The sequence below is a fragment of the Heptranchias perlo genome, chromosome 35 (assembly GCF_035084215.1).
Source record: "Heptranchias perlo isolate sHepPer1 chromosome 35, sHepPer1.hap1, whole genome shotgun sequence".
NCBI lineage: Eukaryota > Metazoa > Chordata > Chondrichthyes > Hexanchiformes > Hexanchidae > Heptranchias > Heptranchias perlo.
In genome coordinates this window covers 24,060,148-24,084,970 of record NC_090359.1, presented here as the reverse complement: position 1 = coordinate 24,084,970, position 24,823 = coordinate 24,060,148, and the positions used below count along the sequence as shown (strand labels likewise).

General features: G+C 45.0%; 1 protein-coding gene across 3 annotated transcripts in view; it reads left to right on the top strand.

Annotated features, from left to right (window-relative positions):
- Window positions 1-14,759, top strand: part of LOC137302460 (histidine N-acetyltransferase-like) — a 28,492-nt gene extending 13,733 nt beyond the window's left edge. For 2 of the 3 annotated variants that reach the window (XM_067972146.1, XM_067972145.1), the window contains exons 3-6: window positions 259-352; window positions 3,731-3,910; window positions 11,354-11,563; window positions 13,114-14,759. In XM_067972146.1, the coding sequence (XP_067828247.1) occupies window positions 259-352; window positions 3,731-3,910; window positions 11,354-11,563; window positions 13,114-13,683 (1,054 nt within the window). In that variant the 3' untranslated portion in view covers window positions 13,684-14,759. The remainder of the gene's footprint in view (window positions 1-258; window positions 353-3,730; window positions 3,911-11,353; window positions 11,564-13,113) is intronic. The other variant, XM_067972147.1, reaches the window with a different exon arrangement.
- The last annotated feature ends 10,064 nt before the right edge of the window (window positions 14,760-24,823 follow it).

Genomic DNA, 24,823 nt, shown 5'->3' with positions numbered 1-24,823 from the left:
CAACCAACATCGCTGAAAAAAAAGATTGTCTGGCCATTTATCTCGTTGCTGTTTGTGGGATCTTGCTCTGTGCAAATTGGCTGCTGCGTTTCCCTTACAATAGTGACTGCACTTCAAAAGTACTTAATTGGCTGTGAAAAGCCTGGAGATGCCCTGAGCTTTATAAATGTAAATTCTTTCTTTCCTTCTTATAGCTTTGCATCCAATTTACCTCCATGCTCTACCTTTCCACATACCTCCACACCCTCCTATATCCAGGGAGCTGACGCGTTTTGGGATCCACACTTACCTGAGAGCACCAGGCACACGATTCATTAACTGGCCGGGAGTGAGGAGGTGCCCGACAGGAAGGGTAAGTAGCATGAGGCTCCCTTCATAACCCTTGTTGACTTCAACTGCCATCTAGTGGCCCAGGCGTGAACTATCAAACCTAAATAATCTGGGCTTGTTCGAGTGACCAGAAGTATTTTGGCCAGTCTACAAAACTAATAAAAGATAAGCAACAGCTGAGACAGTCCATAAACATCAGACAGCACAAGAACATCCTTGACCTGTTAAAACACATAGTTACATGGAGTTTGTACTCTAACCCGTGGCCATACCCAGTATTCCTTCACTTGTATCGGAGGAAAAAAAGAGTAAGGGGATGAACGGCCGAAGGGAAATCCAGATGTCGAAGGCACAATGTTGGTGGTGCATTTCGAAGGGGTCCTGCACATGCTGTTCGCTTAACAAAAAAAAAAATCACATTTTTATTTTACCAAATAATGGGTCATTTTAAGCACGTTTCTACTTCATAATTAAAATAGATTTTTAATCTAAAAAGAGGAAAATAAACAAAGCGACATCTGAACTTCAAACAGACTAACCAGATAATCACCTTCACAAGAGTTACCTCAACAGTCACTGGCCTAGAAATTCGGCCGCGCAGGGCCTGTTTTTATGGGCGCTAACTGGCCTACTAAGCGCCCAATATGGGGGGTAGGAAGCCTGCGCGGACAATTCCAGTCAGAAGTGCGCCGCCCACCATATTGGTTAAGGTAGATGCGCTGGTGGTGGGAGTGGACGTTGGCAACATTTAAAGTGCAGAATCATTTATTTAAATTAGGGTCCTGCGCTCCTTGTAGGACCCGTTACCGGTTTTCGAATGCCCCAGCCCTTCACTCACCACGTGCTGAACTCGCACAGCACAATGTGGCACTAACCAATAAGGCCACCTTCACCAGCGATATTTCAAAGGATCATGCAGGTTAGTTGCTGGTTACCATTTCAGGCTGCTGGTTGACTTCTGGTCATTTTCTGATGTGTTTTATCACTCTGGAAAGTTCACTTTGTCTTAAACAGAGCAAGATTTTGCTGGTGATATACTGTTTTCGGCCGACTCAGAAATAGTGAGGCGGCAGATATGGATAGTCTCATAGGGCTGCTTTTAGGGCTTCAGGATGAGGGGGAGCAGCAAGGAAGACACCAGAGCAGGAGCAGCTGCCAGAAGAGGGAGGAGGAAGAGGAGGGCACAACGCAGGAGGCCATACCCACAGAGGTCGTTCAGGGAGCACTTCTCCTGCATTAACTTTACTCATGAGCAATGTATGAGGTGCCTTTGCTTCATCAAGGAGGCTGTCACCTGCTGCAGCCATAACTCCAACCTCAAACCAGGGTATGGACAGCACTGCCTGTGGCTGTCAAGGTCACCGTGGCCCTTAACTTATATGCCTCGGGCTCCTTTCAGGCTCATCTATATCTTCTTCCCTATGGACAGAGCAAAGCAGGACAAGAGAGCACTAGGTTTTGCACACGTGGCAGGCTTCCCCAGGGTCCAAGGTGCCCTAGACTGGACCCACATTGCCTTGCCTGCTCCCCATCACCAGCCTGGCATCTTTATTAATCGAAAGGGATTCCACTCCCTGAACGTACAACTGTTTGCAACCACAGGCAGTGTGTCATGCAGGTCTTTGCCCGCTACCCTGGCAGCAGTCATGACTCTTTCATCCTGTGCCAGTCCTCTGTGCTGCCTTTATTCTAATCAGGCTGCCAAGTTACAGGCTGGCCATTGGGCAATAAAGGCTATCCCCTTCAAACATGGCTCATGACAGGAATCCACGCAGACCTGCAGAGCAGGCCTACAAGGACCATGCTGCCACAAGGAACATCATCGAGCAGACAATCGGCGTGCTCAAGCAATGCTTCCGCTGCCTGGGCCGTTCTGGAGGAGCTTTGCAGTACACCCCAGAGTGGGTATCCAGACTTGTCATCATCTGCTGCATGCTGCACAACCTTGCCATCATGAGAGACAAGCCTTTATCACCACCTCGGCAGCAACAAGAGGAGGAGGAGCAGGAGCAGGAAGAGGAGGAGGAGGAGGAGGAGCAGGAAGAGGAGGAGAGGCAGCGACCACCAGTGCCCCTACCTGCCGGAGCTCTCAGAGACCAGCTCATCGAGGAGCGCTTCACCTAAATTAGCCCTCCCATCCCCAATACACCAATAGTCACAAAATCCTTATCACTCTCCTTACTACCATCTTCACTCACTCACTTCACTCCAGACTTATGGGTCTTGCCCTCACTTCACTACAAAGATAAACACCGACTCCAAATCCAGGACAAAAAAACAAATTTATCAATCAACTACAGGCACGGACATGCACCCCATCCAACTCCCCACCCTTTTGTACAGACACTGCACCCCATCCAACTCCCCACCCTTTCACACACACTGCACCCCATCCAAATCCCCACTCTATCAGACAATGCACCCCATCCAACTCCCCACCCTATCAGAAACACTGTACCCCATCCAACTCCCCACCCTTTCACGTAGACACTGTACCCCTCCTCCCTTCCACTTATCTGGAAGTGGACGGGTGGCCAAAGATTGCCTGATCTTTATCGGTCGGTACCTACTCTGCATCCTCTTCACATGTGTTCCGGGCTGGAAATGGAGCGGCATCATTTAAATGTGGCCCGAGAGTTAAAATTTCCTGGGCCTGAAATTTAGGCCAGCAAGTGCATTTCATAGTTGCCCCGCCCCTTGTGTACTTGAAACCTTCTATGCGTTAAAATCGACACAATCCTTTACTCCTCTAACCCTCCCTATTTATACTGGCTCTCTTCTCCCTCTCCAATCTAGTTAAGCAGGTATTCATGTTCTCCACCAGTTCATGCTGGCCCAAGTTAATGCTGGTACTCTTCCTCCCCATCAGTTAATGCTGGCATTTCTCCTTCCCCCACCACCCCAAAGCACTGCTTCCAGCTTCTGCCTCCTTTCCTCTCTCGTTCATTTTCACTTTCCTTCCTCCTTGCATTGCCATCCATCGCTCCCTTAAAGACCAGCCATTAGTCCGGGTCCCACTCCTACCCAGGTCCAGCTGCTAATGGATCGGACCCGAGGGCTTTCTATCCTCAATACAGCAGCTCCCAGCTCTAACGGCAGTGACGCCGGCCACTGATACCGTAGACAGGAGCTCCCATGAACAGTACACGTTGCCATTAACAGCAGGAGCGGTGTTGAGGGTAGAGAGGCCCCAGTGCAAGGAGGATAGGGGAAGGTAAGAGGAGTGGCACTGAGGTGAGAAGGGCAGTGTTCATGCTAGCTTTTGTCAGTAAATGCTGCTCCAATAACAATCGGTGTGTATGCACGTTGCTTATATTCTGGCTGTAAGTCAAAAAATGAAACTCACTGAATATTTAGTCGTGATATTAAACTGTCTTTTATTTCTGTGTTGGACCAAAAGACCAAAAGCACAACGGGGCCGTCTCAGTCGGAGCTGGACTTTTGCTTGGGTAAAGAAGAGGATTTTGATCAGGTTCGGCGCATTTATGTCGATGAGACAGATTACATGACGGGCACCTACCATCATTGGCTCCAAGAAACAAACCGAATGGTCATTTTGGCAAAACGGAACAGTCAAGTGGTGAGTTCCGCTTCTCTCGGATGACAGCTAACTCTTAAAATTGTGAAAATATTCTCATTATAAATTTTCAGGTTTGATTTTGGGTATGTCCGACTTAGCTCACTTACTCTTTTGCTTTCTTGCCGCTGTTTAAACTCATTTATCTTTAAACTCCCCTAAAGCAGTAACTTAGAAACATAGAAAATAGGAGCAGGAGTAGGCCATTCGGCCCTTCGATCCTGCTCCGCCATTCAATATGATCATGGCTGATCCTCTATCTCAATACCATATTCCCGCTCTCTCCCCATACCCCTTGATGCATTTTGTGTCTTAAATATATTCAGTGACTTGGCCTCCACTGCCTTCTGTGGTAGAGAATTCCACAGGTTCACCACCCTCTGAGTGAAGAAATTTCTCCTCATCTCAGTCCTAAATGTCCTACCCTGTATCCTGAGACTGTGAACCCTCGTTCTGGACCCCCAGCCAGGGGAAACATCCTCCCTGCATCCAGCCTGTCCAGCCCTGTCAGAATTTTATATGTTTCAATGAGATCCCCTCTCATTCTTCTAAACTCGAGTGAATACAGGCCGAGTCGACCCAAACTCTCCTCATAAGACAGTCCTGCCATCCCAGGAATCAGTCTCACCACCACCTTCTCGAGGACAATTAGGGATGGGCAATAAATGCTGGCCTTGCCAGCGACGCCCACATCCCGTGAACGAATAAAAAAAAGGTCTGGTGAACTGTCACTGCATTCCCTCTATAGCAAGTATATCCTTTCTTAGGTAAGGAGACCAAAACTGCACACAATACTCCAGGTGTGGTCTCACCAAGGCCCTGTATAACTGCAGTAAGACATCCTTGCTCCTATACTCAAATCCTCTTGCAATGAAGGCCAACATACCATTTGCCTTCCTAACTGCTTGCTGCACCTGCATATTTGCTTTCAGTGACTGGTGTACAAGGACACCCAGGTCCCTTTGTACATCAACATTCCCCAATCTATTGCCATTTAAATAATACTCTGCCTTTCTGTTTTACCTTCCGAAGTGGATAACTTCACATTTATCCACATTATACTGCATCTGCCATGTATTTGCCCACTCACTCAACTTGTCTAAATCGCCTTGAAGCCTCTTTGCATCCTTCTCATAACTCACGATCCCACCTAGTTTTGTGTCGTCAGCAAACTTGGAAATATTACATTTGGTTCCTTCATCCAGATCATTGATAAATATTGTGACTAGCTGGGGCCCAAGCACAGATCCCTGCAGTACCCCACTAGTCACCATCTGCCACCCCGAAAAAGACTCATTTATTCCTACTCTCTGTTTCCTGTCTGTTAACCAATTTTCAATCCATGCCAGTATATTACCACCAATCCCATGTGCTTTAATTTTGCACACTAACCTCTTATGTGGGACTTTATCAAAGGCCTTCTAAAAATCCAAATTAACCACATCCACTGGTTCTCCCTTATCTATTCTACCAGTTACATCCTCAAAAAACTCTAGTAGGCTTGTCAAACATGATTTCCCTTTCATAAAACCATGTTGACATTGTCTAATCCCATTGATATTTTCTAAATGTCCTGTTATCACATCCTTTATAATAGACTCTAGCATTTTCCCTACTACTGATGTTAGGCTAACCGGTCTGTAGTTCCCTGTTTTCTCTCTCCCTCCTTTTTTTAAATAGTGGGGTTACATTTGCCACCCTCCAATCTGCAGGCACTGTTCCATAATCTATAGAATTTAGGAAGATGACAACTAATGCATCCACTATTTCCATGGCTACCTCTTTTAGTATTCTGGGATGCAGATTATCAGGCCCTGGGGATTTATGGGCTTTCAGTCCCATTAATTTCTCCAGCACTATTGTTTTACTAATGCTAATTTCCTTTAATTCCTCCTTCTCACTAGTCCCTTGGTTCCCTAGCATTTCTGGGAAGTTATTTGTGTCCTCTTCCGTGAAGACAGAACCAAAGTATTTGTTTAATTGCTCTGCCATTTCCCTGTTCCCCATTATAAATTCTCCCGTTTCTGACTGTAAGGGACCTACATCTGTCTTCACTAATCTTTTTCTTCTTACATACTTGTAGAAGCTTTTACAGTCCACTTTTATGTTCCTTGCAAGTTTACTCTCCTACACTATTTTTCCCCTCTTAATCAATCTCTTGGTCCTTTTTTGCTGAATTCTAAACTGCTCCCAATCCTCAGGCTTGCTACTTTTTCTGGCAACTTTATATGACTCCTCTTTGGATCTAATACTATCCTTAATTTCTTTTGTTGGCCATGGTTGGGCCGCTTTTCCTTTTGTGTTTTTGCGCCAGAAAGGAATGTATAATTGTTGCAATTCATGCATTCGTTCCTTAAATGTTAGCCATTGCCTATCCACCATCACGCCTTTTAATGAAGCTTCCCAATCTATCATAGCCAACTCATACCTTTGTAGTTTCCTTTGTTTAGATTTAGGACCCTAGTTTCGGAATGGACCACTTCACTTTCCATCTTAATGAAGAATTCTATAATGTTATGGTCACTCTTCCCTAAAGGACCCCGCACAACAAGATTATTAATTAACCCCTTCTCATTGCACAATACCCAATCTAGGATAGCCTGTTCCCTGGTTGGCTCCTCAACGTACTGGTCTAAAAAAACCATCTCGTACACACTCCAGGAATTCATCCTCCACAGTATTATTGCTAATTTAGTTTGGCCAGTCTATATGCAGATTAAAGTCACCCATGATTACTGTAGTACCCTTGTTACATGCATCTCTAATTTCCTGTTTGATCACATCCCCTACATTACCACTACTGTTTGGACTCCTATAGACAACTCCCACCAGTGTTTTTTGCCCCTTGGTGCTTCTTAACTCCACTCAGACTGATTCTACATCATGATTTTCTAAGCCAATATCCTTTCTCACTATTGTTCTGATTTCATCCTTTACTAACAACGCCACCCCACCTCCTTTTCCTTTTTGCCTGTCCTTCTTAAATATCAAATACCCTTGGATATTCAGCTCCCAGCCTTGGTCACCCTGCAGCCATGTCTCTGTAATTGCTATTATATCATATCCGTGTACATCAATTTGCGCTGTTAATTTGTCTACCTTATTACGAATGCTTTGTGCATTCAGAAACAGTGCCTTTAGATTTGTCTTTTTAACATTTTTAGACACCTTAACATTTTTATGTACTATGGCCCTATTTGTCTTATTACCATTTTTTCTTACCTGGACCCTATTTGTTGTCTTTTGTTTGTACGCTCTGACCCTTCCGGACACAATCTGGTTATCCTTACCCCAATCACTTTCCTGCACTGCTTCTTTGTCTTTTCTCTTTAGCATTCTAGATTTCTCTCCACCGGGACCCTCTCCAACCCCCCCCTTTATTTAGTTTAAAGCCCTATCTACCCCTCTAGTTATTCGATTCGCTAGATCTCTAGTCCCAGCATGGTTCAGGTGTAGTCCATCCCAACGGAACAGCTCTCTCCTTCCCCAGTACTGGTGCCAGTGCCCCATGAATCGAAACCCACTTCTCCCACACCAATCTTTGAGCCACTCATTCATCTCCCTGATCCTATTGACCCTGTGCCAATTTGCTCGTGGCTCAGGTAATAATCCAGAGATTATTACCTTTGTGATTCTGCTTTTTAATTTAGTCCCTAGCTGCTCAAAATCTCTAAGCAGAACCTTTTTCTTAGTCCTACCTATGTCGTTGGTACCCACATGGACCACGACAACTGGATCCTCCCCCTCCCACTCCCATTCCAAGTTCTTCTCCAGCCCGGACATGTCCTTAACCCTGGCACCGGGTAGGCAACATAGCCTTCGGGACTCTCGCTCTTGGCTGCAGAGAACAGTGTCAATCCCCCTAACTATACTGTTGCCTACTACAACCACCTTCCTTTTTACTCCCCCCCACTTGAATGGCCCCCTGTACCACGGTGCGGTGGTCAGTTTGCTCGTCCTCCCCGCAGTTGTCCACAAGAGTTGCAAGAACCTCAAATCTATTGGACAAGCGCAGGGACTGAGGCTCCTGCAATACTACCTCCTGGATCCCCGTACCTGCCTCACTCGCAGTCACACCCTCCTGTCCCTGACCACGCGTCAATTCTAAAGTATTTCATCTAAGGGGTGTGGCTGCCTCCTGGAGCAAAATGTCCAGGTAGCTTGATGTCTCGCAATGTCCGCAGCTCAGACTCCAGCTCCTCATCTCTGAGCCAAAGTTCCTTGGGCTGCAGACACTTACTGCAGATGTAGTCGCCCTGGACAAAAATGTCCACAAGCTCCCACACATTGCAGCAGCAACACATCTCCTGTTCTCCCATTATTTTATTTATTTAATTCATCAATTTAGTGTTAATCAAATTATTTACCTCGTTTAATTAGATTAATTAAATTAAGTTTAGTTTGTAAAATTTAGTTATATGCTATATGTTAACTTAAAATGCAGCCCACAGTCACTACCAATCACTTACCTGCCTCACCTGTGACGTGACGCTGCAGTTTTCTCTTGTTGCAGGTCTGCTGCTGATTTTATCCTTGTTCTCGGTTTGCTGCTGCTCAGGTCCGCCGCCACTCTGCGGAAAAAGTTAGGAAAAGCAAGGCGAAGCAGCACCTCCTTCCCCCACTTCACCGAACTCCCACACTTGCCAAACTCTCAAGCCGTTCACTCTGTGCCCGCTGCACTCAGTAACTGTCTTTTTTATCTCATTTGCTGAGTGGCACCTTTGCTGTCTGCAAAGACTGGTTGCCATTTTTTCCTACAAATATGAAACAAAACTTTAAAAAATGGGGCTGTTTTACTTAGGACAGAGATTACGAGGTGATTTGATAGGTGTTTAAAATTATGAAGGGATGGAAGAGTCAAGACTGTTTCCAGTGATTGAGGGTCTAGAATGAGAGGACATGGACATAAGATGAAAGTTAAGACATTTAGATGAAGAACAAGATAAAGTATTTTACAGAGGGTTGTGAGGATGTGAGGGAGTATTTAGTACAAGACCCCTAAAGAGCAAAAGTTCCACTCGTAAAGTCAAGCAAAGATGGTCAACAAATGAAGTAAGACAGAGTATAAAACTAAAGGAAATGGCTTACACAAATGTCAAGAAAAGTGATAATCCAGCCGACTGGGAGAAATATAGAAAGCAACAAAGGGACGCAAGGAAAATATTAAGAAGTGCAAAAAGGAAATATGAAAAAAAACTTGCAGGTATATAAAGGCTAATAATAGTTTTTCTAAAGATATTAAGAGTAAAAGAATGGCTAAGGGAGGGGCCTATTAAAGACAGATACAGGTGATATTGTAATAGACAACAAGGTAAAGCAGATTTATTAAACAAGTACTTTGTATCCATTTTCACAGAAGAGAATAAAATACCAGTGAAAGAAGGAGGACTAAAAATAAATCAAAGGGAGGACCATAATGGGTTCAATCTAAGTAGCAAAATGGTAATGGAGAAAATGATGGAACTTAGGATAGATGCATCTCCAGGACCTGATGGTTTCCACCCAGGGTATTAAAAGAAGTTGCAGACCCGTTAGTCATCTTTCAAAGCTCCCTTGATTTGGGAATTGTGCCATTAGATTAGAAATTAGCTAATGTCAAGCCATTATTTAAGAAGGGAAGGAGAGAGAAACCAGGTAATTACAAGGTCTGTCAGTTCAATGCCAGTGGGGGGAAACTACTAGAATGTGTCATTAGGTATAGTGACTGAGCACTTGAACAAATATGAGAAGTGGTGTTCCCCAGAGATGTGTGCTGGGGCCTTAACTTTTCACCGTATTTATTAATGACTTAGATGAAGAAATAGAGAGTTGTATATCCAAGTTTGCAGATGACATCAAGTTAAGAGGGACATTAAGTACTGCAGATGGGAGCAGGAAATGCAAAGGGACATAGACAGATTAATTGAGTGGACAAAACTGTGGCAAATGGAGTTGAATGTGGGCAAGTGCAAAGTCATCCACTTTGGACCTAAGAAAGATAAATCGGAGTGTTTTTCCTTATCCAATATGGTAGGTGGCATACCTCTGGCTGGAAATGTGCACAAGCTTCCTGCCTGCCATATTGGGGCCTTAGTAGTCTGAGCAGCATCCGATCAATTTCTAGACGCATTTCTGCATGTTGATATTGAGTGGAATCTGTTGCTGTTGAAGTAACTGAGTGAGTGTTCCATAGGCACCCTCAATGCAATGTGGTGGCCATCAGTTGCACCTGGACCTTAGGAAAGCCAACATCCCCGTAAAACTGTATGTTCGTATCTCTATGCTGATGTGCTGTGATGCCAAAGCTTACACCACTTGTTCTCAAACCCCAACATTGATGCAACTTTTATTTGTTCACATACCATGGTTTTAACCTTGTGGGAACTGCAGAAATTGCTTGCAACTGGTAGGCGGGACAGGCATGCCTGCACCGGCAGCTCAGATGGTTGTCCTCATCAAACTTGGTGATGTGAATCCCTCTCCGTAACTTGAATAGTCTACCTGCATAGGAAAAGCTGGCCCAGAGAACTTGGCCTTTTGTACATACTCTTCCATTGTGCTTAAGCTTCATGGCATGTTTCTTGCAGGTGGAGTTGACAGGTACTGCTGGTGGGCCTCACTAAATTGGTCTTTTTGTCTTCGCTTTTAAGTCTTCTGAATCTTGGTGCTGACTTGCTGACCCCTAACCGTGGTTTCTAAATGAGCCCACCAGCCGTGTATCCTCAATAGACCGGTCACACTCACTGATCTCCCAGTGCACACTAACCATACTCTACAAGAGTGCTCATCATTCATTCCGAATCTGCAGTCAGTTTAGACAACAAGCCTCCTCCCTGCCATTCAAAACACTGCTGACCGTGAACATACCACAACACAAAGATTATGGAACTGATCTCACTCTCCATCTCCTTTGTTCCAATAAGAACATAAGAAATAGGAGCAGGAGTAGGCGTTACGGCCCCTTGAGCCTGCTCCGCCATTCAATAAGATCATGGCTGATCTTCTACCTCAACTCCACTTTCCTGCCCTATCCCCATACCCCTTGATTCCCTTATGGCAGTCAGCTGCTCCACTCCACCCCAACCTTGGTGGTGCAGAAAACAATCACCAACTTAGCAAAGGAGCGGGGTCACCTTCTTACATTCACCTTCCACAAATGGCGCTGCTTTCGGCCCATTCGCGTGCTGGGGAAAAAGGCACCTGCGTCCAACTCAACTATATCAAAAGGTCACTTACCCGCCCTTACCTTCCAATCACAGTAACTTCTACAAAATTATACTAATTTAATACTCTGTCTCTGCTCTGGGATGTTAGATGAAATGCCAATGTAATATACACAGCTAAAATTGGATACAACAACACCATCACTACCTATTATGCACTAGATCATTTGACACGGCTGGGACAAGTGAGAAATCTCTATTTATTGGTGTGCACTGAATGCATTAAAACCTTTTTTATTTCCAGGTAGCTCTGTTGTCTGTCCATATAGTGGATGATGGACAGACAGCCCTCATGGAAGGATTAAGAGTAGTTACAATAGAAAGAGGCAAAGGAATCCTGAGATTGTTACACAGACACACCCTCAATTTGGCCAGACTGAAGTACCCGGCAGTGATGGAGCAGAGGTTGCTAACGGGTTTACCGAATTCCAGATTTCGTGTGATAAACAAACAGGTGCAACTAGCTTTAATTGTTCTGATGCTGCTAAACTGTACATACAAAATGAAGTGGGGCAAGGAGGTTACGTAAGGGTTGGGGAACATCTAGGAAACGTTGAGCGTGACATAATTAGGTTCAATATAAAAACTGAAAGGAGGGGACAGTCAAAAATGAAAGTACTTGACTTTAAAAATGAAAATTTCAGTGACATGAAAATGTAAACTAGCCCAGATAAATTTGAAAGAAAAATTGGCAGAAAAGACAGTAGAGAAACAATGGGAGATGTTCAAATAGGGAGATGATCAGATTGGACATATTCCCTCAAGAAGTAAAAGAGGGTACAGCAAAAGCTGGCGTTCCTTGGATGAGAGGAGAAAATAAAAGTAAAATGAGACTTAAAAAAAGAGGGACACAACAAATTTAGGACTAATAACACAAAAGAAAATCAAGTGGAATGTAGGAAATACAGAGGGGAGGTAAGAAATGATTAGGAAGGCTAAGGGTGTGACAGGTAACAAAGCGAAGTATTAAATGATTTTATACATACAGAAAAAGGAATAGTTAGAGAAAGGGACAAACAAAGAAATTTTATGGAGGATGAAAGAATGGCAGAGATACTAAATGAGTACTTTGTCCCAGCTTTCACAGAAGAGTGTGGTGGTGGTGGTGGAAATGGGTACAAGAGGAGGAGGAAGAATTTGGTAGGATTATGATCGAATAAAAAGATGGTGGAAGTCAAGTAATCAAGATACCAGGCCCTGGCGGCATCCTATGATGCTGAGGAAAGTCAGAGAGGAACAAGCAGAGATTCTAACCACAATCTTTCAAACATCCTGGGACATGGAAGTTGTGCCAGAGGACCGGAGGATTGCCAAAGTAGCACCTCTGTTCAAGAAGGGAGAAAGGGATAAACCAGGTAACTATAGACCAGCCAGCCTAACATTGGTTGTCAGCAAGCTTCTAAAGGCCATTAATACAGGTTAAAGTTAATACTCACCCAGAAAGACGTGTGTTAATTAAGGACAGTTAGTATACATTGGTAAAAGGTAAATCTTGTGTGACAAATTTAATAGAGTTGTTTGATTCTAAGAGGGCTTGACAGGGTAGATGCTGAGAGGATGTTTCCCTCAGCTGGAGAATCTAGAAATAGGGGACATAGTCTCAGGATAAAGGGTCGGACATTTAGGACTGAGATGAGGAGGAATTTCTTCACTCAGAGGATCGTGAACATTTGTAATTCTCTACCCCAGAGGGCTGTGGATGCTGTCGTCGAGTATATTCAAGACTGAGATTGATAGATTTTTGTTAAGTAAGAGTATTCAGGAATATGGGACCAAGGTGGGTAAATGAAGTTGAGATACAGATCAGTCATGATCTAACTGAATAACGGAAAAGGCTCGCGGGGTTGAATTGCGTTCTCCTGCTCCTGTGAATTTCACAGGAAAGAGACGGTGAGAGATTCTATAAGTATCTTTCCCATTAAACATTTTATGAGTGAAGAACAATATTTAATCTTCATTCCCCATTTCATCACTAATCCTTTCCCTGATGTCTTTTGTTTGTAGGCCTTGATTTCTCTTCACTTTCCATCGATAAATGTCCCCACTCTGATGAACGAGGTGATCAGTAGAATGAAGAAAAGTGGGGCTGAATATTGGGAACCGATTTCCCTCCAACCTGACGATGTGAGGTCGATATTCCTGAACAGAACCGTGATTGACACAGTGCTGCCGGGCAGGAGAATCATTCAAGGAGGAGCAGTGTTCAGACCACTGGACAGCAACTTGGATATTTTACTGAAGCGAGATGTAGTCTGGGTAGCAGATAAAAAGACAAACACATGCGCTGTGAGTTTGGGCGCAGCTCCTTACAAAGACCCAGTGGGAAACCATGTTTTCAGAATAGACATGTTTGGGAAAGATTTATCAGCTGTGAAAAGTGTCTTCCTCTCTCAGCTGCAAAACCTGCCTCCTTTACAAGGCAACATAATCTGCCTACTCTGTGTGAATCCATCACTGTCCCACCAGATGTGGGAATTCTGCACCAAAGTGGTGGGGCTCAAAAAAGGGAAACAATACTGGAAGGAGGAGTTTGTGCTAGAGGGGGATAAATTCCAAACCTTTGCTATATTATAATCAGACCAAGCATAGTCCCGACTCTCCCTCTATCCCCAATATATTGAAATGAAGACAATGCACAATCTGCTCCTCCAATTCGACCTCACAATCTCAAAGCTCTGAGACTCCTTATCTCCTTCAGTCACTCTGTCCTCCTGCAATCATCAGATTTTAGAACCCAAATTGGTAACACTAATCATGCCTGCCAGATTTTCTTTTATTCTTTCCAATCTTGGTGCTATCCTTCATGAGGGGATTTGCTCTTCACCCTCATTTCTCAAAATAAAAGTGTTACCCCAACTATAGCTCTGTCTCAGGTGACTCAGAAACCAGACCAAACCTGGGATCTTCCTGATCTGTGTATCTGAGCCATAGACTGACCACAGTGCATTTACTCATTAACCACTGTAGGTGAATTCTACTTCACTCTGTCCTTGTCCCTACCTCTCTCACTCTCTCTCTTTCTGGACAATCCATCTTTACCTCTGATCTCTCTGTCACAGACAGACAGACGCACACACACCAGACACACCCAATCCCTGCATTGTTACAACAGTTGTTGGTTCCCTTCTCGCACATTTGTATATTAATCCTGTGTCTGCGGGTTAAATTTATTTAAAATAGTTGGGGGTTTGTGATCTACTTTTAAAAGTAAAGTGAAAATATTCAGCACCGAAAGGTGAAATTCCTCTTTTGGTGATTAATAAATGGCCTGTTAATGTTGGATAATTTGTGAAATGGACCCCGAAGTAATTTCAGAGATAAATAATGCAAACAGCTGACTCGTTATTGGGGACTCGCAGAGCTCTGAGACCTATTTAAAAACATGGAGAATTATTCAGTAAAACATCACAGTGCTCCTTATCCACAGTAATTTTTGGACTGGACTTCACAAACATAATAAGTGAAAGTGTTTCTTTTCGGCACTAACTTTGCCAGGAACAAGTAGAACTAATTGGGGCTTACTGGTTGTTTCTCTGCTTAATTTTAATATGTACCATATACTGCCAGGGAACTTTTGTAGTTTGACAACACTAATTAAATCAACACACTTTGTGTATTATAAGTAAAATAAATTTTAAATTATGAAATCATGCTTTCAGATTATTAAATATGTATTGAACTGCCCTTGTATAGGACAAACACAACTCCAGGTGAGTGTAATAGATACATTAAGTGCCCTTACATCGAGTTACATCAAGTCTACAGCACAGAAACAGGCCATTTAGCCCAACTGGTCTATGTCAGTGTTTATGCTTCACACGAGCCTCCTCCCTACTTCATCTAACCCTATCAGCATACCCTTCTATTATTTTCTCCCTCGTGTGCTTATGTAGCTTCCCTTTAAATGCATCTATGTTATTTGCCTCAACTACTCCATGTGGTAGTGCATTCCAAATTCTTACCACTCTCTGGGTAAAGAAGTTTCTCCTGAATTCCCTATTGGATTTATTCGTCACTAGCTTATATTTATGGCACCTAGTTTTGGACCCATCCTACATCTACCCTATCAAACCGTATCATTATCTTAAAGACCTCTATCAGGTCACCCCTCAGAATTCTCTTTTCTAGAGAAAAAAGTCCCAGCCTGTTCAGCCTTTCCTGATAAGGATGTCCTCTCAGTATTTGTATCATCCTTGTGAATCTTTTTTTGCACCGTCTCCAATGCCTCTATCATTTTTATAATATAGAGACCAGTACTGTGCACAGTACTCCAACAAGTGTGGTCTAACCAAGTTTCTATACAAGTTTAACAGGACAAACACATCTCCAGATGAGTGTTATAGATACATGAAGTGCCCTTAACTTAAAAGGGATAAAATCGGGAAGGCTCCCTTAGGGTTGTATGCTCCTCTCCACAAAATTTTCCTCTATTCGCTGTGCCCAGATCTAGGACAGGAATAGGAAAATCTGCCCCAATATTTATCCAGGAGGATGTGGAGGTGAAATATATAGAAGTGCAGATCATGGAGGCAAAATAAAATGCAAAAAAAGGTGGGAAATTTTTTTTAAAAAATAATCTCAAATGTTTTGTAGCAAGATGCAAAATTCAATTAAACCTCAGTGACCTAAGCATCACTGAAACCTTCACATCTTTAATGTTCTGAGTATTCATGTTTTCAATTATCAAAGGATAGCCAAAAAGCAAAATTCTGCAGATGCTGGCAATCTGAAATAAAAACAGAAAAAGCTGGAAACACTCAGCGGGTCAGGCAGCATCTGTGGAGGGAGAAACAGAGTTAACGTTTCAGGTCGATGACCTTTCATCAGAACTGAATGAAGTAAAGATTTAACAGTTTTTAAACAGAGCCAGGGAAAAGGTGTGTGGGGGGTGGGGGGTGGGGGGTGGGGGGGGGGTGCGGTGGAGGAAGAAAGGCAGAAAAGAACAAAAGGTAAGGTCTGAGATAAGGTGGAAGGCAGGAGTGATTAAATAACAAAGGGATGATGGTGCAAGGCAAAAGCGGGTAGTAATGGGACAAGCTGTAAACAGCAACAGCAGAACCATTTCCGGCACCTGCTGTCCAAAAAAATGGGAGCAGTGGTTATGATCTGAAGTTATTGAAATCAACGTTGAATCCGGAAGGTTGTAAAGTGCCTAATCGAAAGATGAGGTGCTGTTCCTCGAGCTTCCGTTGAGCTTCATTGGAACGGTGTACAGCAAAGCAATCACTCAATCTGAGTTTGGTCTCCCCAATGTAAAGGAGACCATATCATGAGCAGCGACTATAGTATACTAAACTGAAAGTACAAGTATATCACTGTTTCACCTAGAAGGAGTGTTTGGGGACCTGGACGGTGGGAAGGGAGGAGGTGAAAGGGCAGGTGTTGTATCTCCTGCGCTCGCACGGTATCAGCCTTGGCTCAGTGGGTAGCACTTGGCTCTGAATCAGCAGGTCATGGGTTCAAGTCCCACTCCAAAGACATGAGCACATAATCCAGGCTGACACTCCCAGTACTGAGGGAGTGCTTCACTGTCGGAGATGCCTTCTTTCAGATGAGACATTAAACCAAGGCCCCATCTGCCCTCTTGGGTGGATGTAAAAGATTCCATGGCGTTATTCCGAAGAAGAGCAGGGGAGTTCTCCCCAGTGTCCTGGCCAATATTTATCCCTCAACCAAAATCACTAAAATCTGGTCATTATCTCATTGTTGTTTGTGGGACCTTGCTTGTGTGCAAATTGGCTGCCGCATTTACTACATTACTGGGGGTTGGTCCGGGCGGTCCCACTGAGGGGGTGGGGTGAGTGCAATGGGGAAGGACATGGCGCCGAGGCCCGTCCAGTACTTACTGCCCCCCAGAGAGCGGTGCCATCTTTCCCCTGCGCTGATCCTGGCTCCTCACAAGGTCGCCAATTTAAGGGCTCACACCGCGGCTACTCCCCCAGCCTCAGTTCGATCGCTCCTGACCACCAGATGGCAAACGCAAGCATGCCACCCTCGCGCCTTGTACCAATCGCTGCCACCCCCCCCCCACCCTGAAATCCCAACGGCTGTGCACACGACCGCAGCGCAGGCCATCGGAGTGGGTGCATACACGAAGCGCGATGGAGGCCAAGCCGTTAGAGAGAGCTGTGGAGTTGTTATAGGGGGACCAGGAGAGGAAGAGCGTTTCTTAAGGGGGATTAAGCCGGTCACTATGTCATGAGCTGGTAAGAGGCTAGTTTTTTTATGTCCGCTTTGCTTAATTTTATCACCTATCAGGAAAACGAATGAGAACAACCTGCTCGAGTGCCGCTCTTGTGGAAATGGGGTTTGGCCCCAATGTGGAGGCACACCTGCCCCCGTAGCTTACAGGGTGGACCAGGCCAAGCAGTGATGGGCAAACTTTGTAATATATAAGCCCTGCACCCTATTTTGACCAGGCTACAGACACAAAAATGGCTTGCCCAGAGAGCTTGGGTAGTTCAGAATCCATTATAAATGCACTGCCTGAAAGGGTGGTTAAAGCAGATTCAATACCTTTCACAAGGGAATTGGATAAATACTTGAAGGGGGAAAAATTGCAGGGCTATGAGGAAAGAGCAGGGAGGAGTGGGACTAATTGGATAGCTCTTTCAAAGACCCAGCACAGGCACGATGGGCTGAATGGCCTCCTTCTGTGCTGTATCATTTTATGATTCTATTCTATGATTTCCAGCTGGACCAAACCACATTCTCCCTCAGCCTTTCATAATCCTTGTCACAACTTCCCACGCTCCTCAATTAGATATCACTGGCAAATTTTGATGTCGGTCCCTCAACTCACATCGGATCATCAAGACTGGAAACTGGGAGATGAACAGAGCCCTTTGTGGGGCAAAACAAAGAGGCATGTTCAATGTGTTAAAGTGAAGAGTCAGGTCTGAGAAAGAATTCTGTATGTGCAGAAGGCTCAGGATGGTGGGGGGGGGGGGGGGGGGGGGGAGTCTCAGGGTCTAGCAATTCTTTGAGGGAGACTCTCCAAGGTCTGGCAGTGCTGGGAGTGGGGGGGGGGGGGTCTCAGGGTCTACCCTTATTTTGAGGGAGACTCCCCGGGTTCTGGCAGTACTGGGACAGGGTGTCTTGGGGCCTTGCCTTATTTTGAGGGAGACTCACCATGGTCTGGCAGTACAGGTAGCAGGGTATCAAGGTCTAGCCTTATTTTGAGAGGGCTCCCCAGGGTCTGGCAGTTCTGGGGGGGGGGGGGGGGGTCTAGCCATATTTTGTGAGGGGACTCCCAGGGTTGGGGAATACTGGGATTGGACCCAAGATCTGGGTGCACTGGGAGGGTCCAACAATTCCAGGAACATCAGTGAAGGTGTTTCTAGAAACTCTGGAATCTGGCATCACTAGAAGAGGAATCCTGGGATTTGGGATATTAGGAGGAAGGTCTCAGAGACTTGTGAGCACTGGGGGGAGTTTGGGGACCAAAACGTACTGGGAATACAGTCTATGGGTGAATGAGCACTGCGAAAGGGTACCAGGATGTAATGATGGAACTGTGTAAGGATGGAGGAGTCTGAGGAGGTGGATCTTGGGGTCTAATTTGGCTGGGAAGCAGGTTTGGAGTATTGTGGGGCCAGAGTCTGGTACAGTAGTACTGGGGTGGGGGGGGGGGAAGCTACTGGATTCTGGTGGTATTGGGGGGGAACAAGGTCTGTCAGCTTTGTGGGGAAGGGAGCAGGAGAATGGGAGCCATAAAACCACAGAAAAGATACAGCACAGAAGGGGGCCATTCGGCCTATCGTGTCTGCGCTGGCTCAAAGAACAACCAGGTGCCCATTCTAATCCCACCTTCCAGCACCCGGTCCATAGTCCTGCAGCTTACAGCACTTTAGGTGCAGGTCCAGGTACTTTTTAAAGAGTTGAGGGTGCCTGCCTCTACCACCAATTCGGGCAGTGAATTCCATACACCCACCACCATCTGGGTAAAAAGTTTTTCCTCATGTCCCCTCTAATCCTTCCATCAATCAGCTTAAATCTATGTCCTCTAGTTCTTGAACTCTCCACTAGGGGAAACAGGTGCTTCCTGTCTACTCTATCTGGGCCCCTCATAATTTTGTACACCTCAATCAAGTCACCCCTCAGCCTCCTCTGCTCCAAGGAAAACAACCCCAGCCTATCCAATCTCTCCTCGTAGCTGCAATTTTCAAGCTCTGGCGACATTCTTGTAAATCTTCTCCGCACTCTCTCCAGAGCAATTACGTCCTTCCTGTAATGTGGTGACCAGAACTGCGCACAGTACTCCAGCTGTGGCCTTACCAGTGTTTTACACAGTTCCATCATTACATCCCTGCTTTTGTATTCTATACCTTGGCTAATAACGGAGAGCATTCCGTATGCCTTCTTCACAACCTTGTCTACCTGTCCTGCCACCTTCAGGGACCTGTGCACATGCACTCCAAGGTCTCTCACCTCCTCTACCCCTCTCAATATATTCCCGTTTACTGCGTATTCCCTTTTACTGTTTGCCCTCCTAAGTGCAGCCTCACTCTTCTCCGGGTTGAACTCCATTTGCCACTTTTCCGCCCACTCCACCAACCCATTGATATCTTCTTGGAGTCTACAGTTATCCACTTCACTATCAACTACACGGCCAATTTTTGTGTCATCTGCAAATTTGCCAATCGTGCCTCCTACATTCAAGTCCAAATCATTAATATATACCACAAACAGCAAGGGACCCAACACTGAGCCCTGTGGCACATCACTGGAAACGGATTTCCATTGCCAAAGACATCCATCGACTTTTACCCTTTGGTTTCCTGTTACTGAGCCAATTTTGGATCCAACTCACCACATTTCCCTGTATCCCGTGGGCTTTTACCTTTCTGACCAGTCTGCCATGTGGAACCTTGTCAAATGCCTTACTAAAATCCATGTAGACAACATCCACTGCACTACCCTCATCAATTCTCATCACTTCCTCAAAGAATTCAATCAGATTTGTAAGGCATGACCTTCCCTGAACAAATCCATGCTGACTATCCCTGATTAAACCTTGCCTTTCCAAGTGACAGTTTATCCTATCTCTCAGTATTGATTCTAATATTTTGCCCATCACCGAGGTAAGACTGACCGGCCTATAATTGTTCGGCCTTTCCCTCGTACCCTTTTTAAACAATTGTACTATGTTTGCAGTCTTCCAGTCCTCTGGTACCTCCCTTGTATCTAGTGAGGATTGGAAAATGATCCTCAGAGCATCCGCTATTTCCTCCCTGGCTTCCTTCAATAGCCAACGAAACAATCCATCCGGCCCTGGTGACTTATCAACTTTCAAGGATTCCAGTCCCTCTAGTACTTCCTCTCTCGTAATGTTTACCGTATCCAATATCACACCTCTCCTCTTTAACTACTACGTCCGGATCATCCCCTCCCTTTGTGAATACGGAGACAAAATATTCATTTAAAACCCTACCCACATCCTCTACTTCTACACACAAGTTACCCTTATCATCCCTGATAGGTCCCACCTTTTCCTTAGCTATCCTCTTGTTCTTAATGTACTGATAAAACATCTTATGGGTTTTCTTTAATCTTACTAGCTAATATTTTTTCATGCCTTCTCTTTGCTTTCCTTATTTCCTTTTTACATCATCCCTGTACTTTCTATATTCCTCTAGGCTTTCTGCAGTATTTAGTTTTCTATGACAGTCATAAGCTTTCTTTTTCTGCTTTACCTTGCCCCGTATACTTCTAGACAACCAGGGGGCTCTAAATTTGGCAGTTCTACCCTTTTTCTTTGAGGGGACGTGTCAGCATTGTACCCATAGAATTTCACTTTTTAGTGCCTCCCACTGGCTTGCCACTGATTTCTCCTCAAGTAGTTGTGTCCAGTCCCTTCTGCCAAATCACCTCTTAGTTCTGTAAAATTTGCCTTCCCCCAATTTAAAACGTTTACTCCTGATTTAACTCTGTCCTTTTCCATAATAATGCTAAAATTAACAGAATTGTAGTCACTATCCCCAATATGGTCACCCACTGTCACTTCCCACTTGCGCGTCTTCATTTCCCAGGACTAAATCTAGAATTGCATCCCCTCTGGTTGGGCTTGTCATGTACTGGCTAAAAAAATTCTCCTTGACACCGATGAAGAATTTTGCGCCCTCTGTGCCCCTCACACTGTTTGAATCCCAGTTGATGTTAGGGTAGTTGAAGTCCCCTACTATTATTGCCCTCTTATTTTTGCACTCAGAAATTTGCCTACATATTTGTTCTTCTATCTCCCTTTCGCTATTCGGAGGTATATAGTACACTCCTAGTAGTGTGACTGCCCCTTTTTTATTTCTTAGCTCAACCCATATGGCCTCGATTGATGATCCATTTAGGATATCATCCCTTCTCACAACTGTAATTGATTCTTTAACCAATAATACTATCCCCCCTCCTTTTTTATCACCCACTCTATCCTGCCTGAAAACTCTACATCCAAGGATATTGAGCTGCCAATTATCCCCCTCTTTAAGCCAGGTTTGATGTGTCAAGAATGCAGAAGTGTAAGATTTTGTGCACTATCCATGAGTTTGGTAATTTACACAGCCTTTTAATAAACATAAATTTACCTATTAAACAATCACCTCATAAAAACAGTGTTCCACAGAGTTCTGTTCTGGGACTGCTTCTGTTTACAGTGCACATCAAAGATTTAGATAAAGGGCTAGAGGAAGTGGTATCCAAAATTACAGATGATACTAAAATAGGAGACACCATAAATAATTCTGAGGATCAAAGAAAGCTGCAAGGGGACATTGATAAAATGGTGGAATGGGCAAAAAAGTGGCAGATAGAACTCAATGTCAATAAATGTGAAGTGGTGCATTTTGGTTAAAAAAAAATAAAAGTAATAATTATACTTTGATATGGAAGAGCAGAGAGATTTGAGGATTCAGGTTCACAAGACCTTAAAAGCAGCACCTCAAATGGATAAGGCTACTAATGAAATGCTAGGTTTTATGGTAAGATGTATAGAATATAAAAGTCTAGCTGTAATGGTGAATCTATATCAAACCTTAGTAAAATCACAGTTGGAATATTGTGTACAGTTTTGGGCGCCACGCTATATGAAGGATGGAGAGGGTACAGTGTAGATTTACTAGGATGCTGCCTGGTATGAAGACTTGAAAAACTGGGGCTGTGTTTGTTAGCACGGAAGAGATTATGGGGTGATTTGATAGAGGTGCTTAAAATTATGAAGGGATGAGACAAAATAGATAGAAACAGACTGTTTCCAGGGATTGAGAGGTTTAGAATGAGGGGACATAGATAAAAGATTAAATGTAAGAGATTTAGGGCAGAGAGCAGGAGAAACATTTTTTTTTACACAAAGTTGTGAGGCTGTGGAATGCACTACATTTAAGAATGTTAGATGGGTGTGTTATCTTCTACATAAACAAAACAAACATTCCAGTGAGAGTGGAGTGTATGTGGTGCGACATTGGCATCTACTGGTGTAGTAGCATACGACACATGAAGATCACATGATAAGAATATCAGAATTGATAAGTTTACAGCATTACATCTGACATTGTCCATCTATGTGTATAAATGGGCGCACTTTCACTAATTCTTTGGTATTCCACGCTGAGAACTCGCCTGGATTGGTTAGTAGTTGGGACACCCAATGGATATCCCGCTAGTAAGTATATAGACATATAACTTGTGCTTTCTGTCGATACTAGTATAGCCAACAAGTTCTATCTCTGGAGTCCGTACCGATAGAATTTGGATGAATCTACTCGGTTGATCTAACAATGCCCCATCTGCCTTTTGAGGTGATGTTAAAGATCCTGTGGCACTACTAAAAGAGGATGGAGCTTTCCGGTGTCTTGGCCAACGTTCTACCTCAACCAACAGCACCAAAACATTTATCTGGCCATTTATCTCATTGCTATTCGCAGGAATTGGCTGTCCCATCTATTTACATATCAACAGCGACTACACCGCAAAAGTAATCCATTGGTTGTATAACACTTTGGGATGTCCTAAGGATGTGAGACAGGCTGTAGTTCTTTCTTTGTCAAACACTGAGGGCCCGATATTAGGAGGGAGGCGGGTTGGCAGCGGGGGGTCGACTGAATTCGGGGCGCTCCGCACGCGATCGCAGCCTAATTGAAGGCACTTACCATGGCTTCCGGGTTTCCCGTTCCAGACCGGCGCAGCGGGCGCACTGCACATCCGCATCACAGGCTGTCAGCAGGAGGAGCCCTATTTAAAGGGGCAGTCCTCCAATGCTCCTCCTGCAGCAAACAACCAAATTGGCAGCATGGAGCAGCCCAGAGGCAATGCTGCTTCAAGGTTCTCAGACTCCTCACTCCAGGTGCTGCTTGATGGGGTCAGGAGGAGGAGGGAACCGTTTTTCCCAGCGGATGGGAGGAAGTGGCCTGCCTCTGCCACCAAGAAGGTCTGGCTGGAGGTGGCCAGCAGCAGCAGTAACATCTCCCGAACCTGGGTCCAGTGCAGGAAGCGCTTTAATGACCTAACCAGGTCAGCCAAAATGAGTATACTTACACATTCTACCACACTCCGTCTTCCACATCACCTCCACCACCACACAACTCCTTTTGCATTGCCACCACAACACTCTTGCATCACTCCTCACATCCACTCAACCATCATCCTCACCTTGCCTGCACTTACTCACTGCCCCAGTTCCCATTCCAACACTACCACGCAACCCAATCCTCATATAATCTCATGGCTATGTCTCACACGCACCCTCCCATGCATCTCCCTCATGGTCACCTCCACCCACACCAATGCATGCAGCGTCACTATGCAACCATCACTCAATCACGCCTCTCTGTGTTTTGCCTTGATAGGAGAAGAGATGCCAGAAGGCCCAGGAGAGGGATGATGGCGAAAGGGGACATGGAAGTGGGGATGCCACTCAAAGCACTTCCACATCTCACCCGTTGCCCCCCTCTTAACCAGTACCCACAGTGCTGCCTCCTCTCCAGGTGCTCGAGTCTGCCCCTGCACAGGTGCAGGTGGAGCAGTCTTTAGAGGGTCCTCACGGGCACCAAAACCCAGAGGGCATCCGCGCAAAGCATCTCATCGATCAGGGCATGGACAAGAGCAACCTGCCACTACCTCTGCTGAAGCCACAGGGGTAGCACCACGTAGGGGTTCCCATAAATATAAGGTGAAGGTTTTGTGAGCACAAAGGGGATGCACAAGGGTGTAAGACAAAATGTCATGTTTTTAATTTACTTTTGTTTGTTTTGCAAAAAAACATAAAAATTTGTTATCACCTTTACTGCCCCATCTTTGCAAATCTTGTCTAGGTTTGTGCAATAATGCCCTTTCCTGAGGATCACCATGAAGACCCACACCTGATGCCATCCTGTGTGTCACTGCAGAGTGGGTGTAGGTGTATTTGCAGTGCTCTTTTGTGTAGATGACTGAGAGACACCAGCGATGTCCCGGTGGCACCCTGGAAGGATGCAGAGGAGAAGTTGTTGAGGGCAGTGGTGACTTTGACAGCGACAGGTAAGAAGATGGTGCTCGGGCCAGCCGGGAGCAGCTCGGCATCAAGGAGGCTGCAGATGTCCACGACTACATGTCGAGTGACTCTGAGCCTCTGTGTGCACTGCTCCTCAGAGAGGTCCAGGAAACTGAGCCTCGGTCTGTAGACCCTGTGGTGAGGGTACTGCCTTCTGCGACGCATCTCTCCCTGCGGTTTCCAACCCTCCTGCTGTGC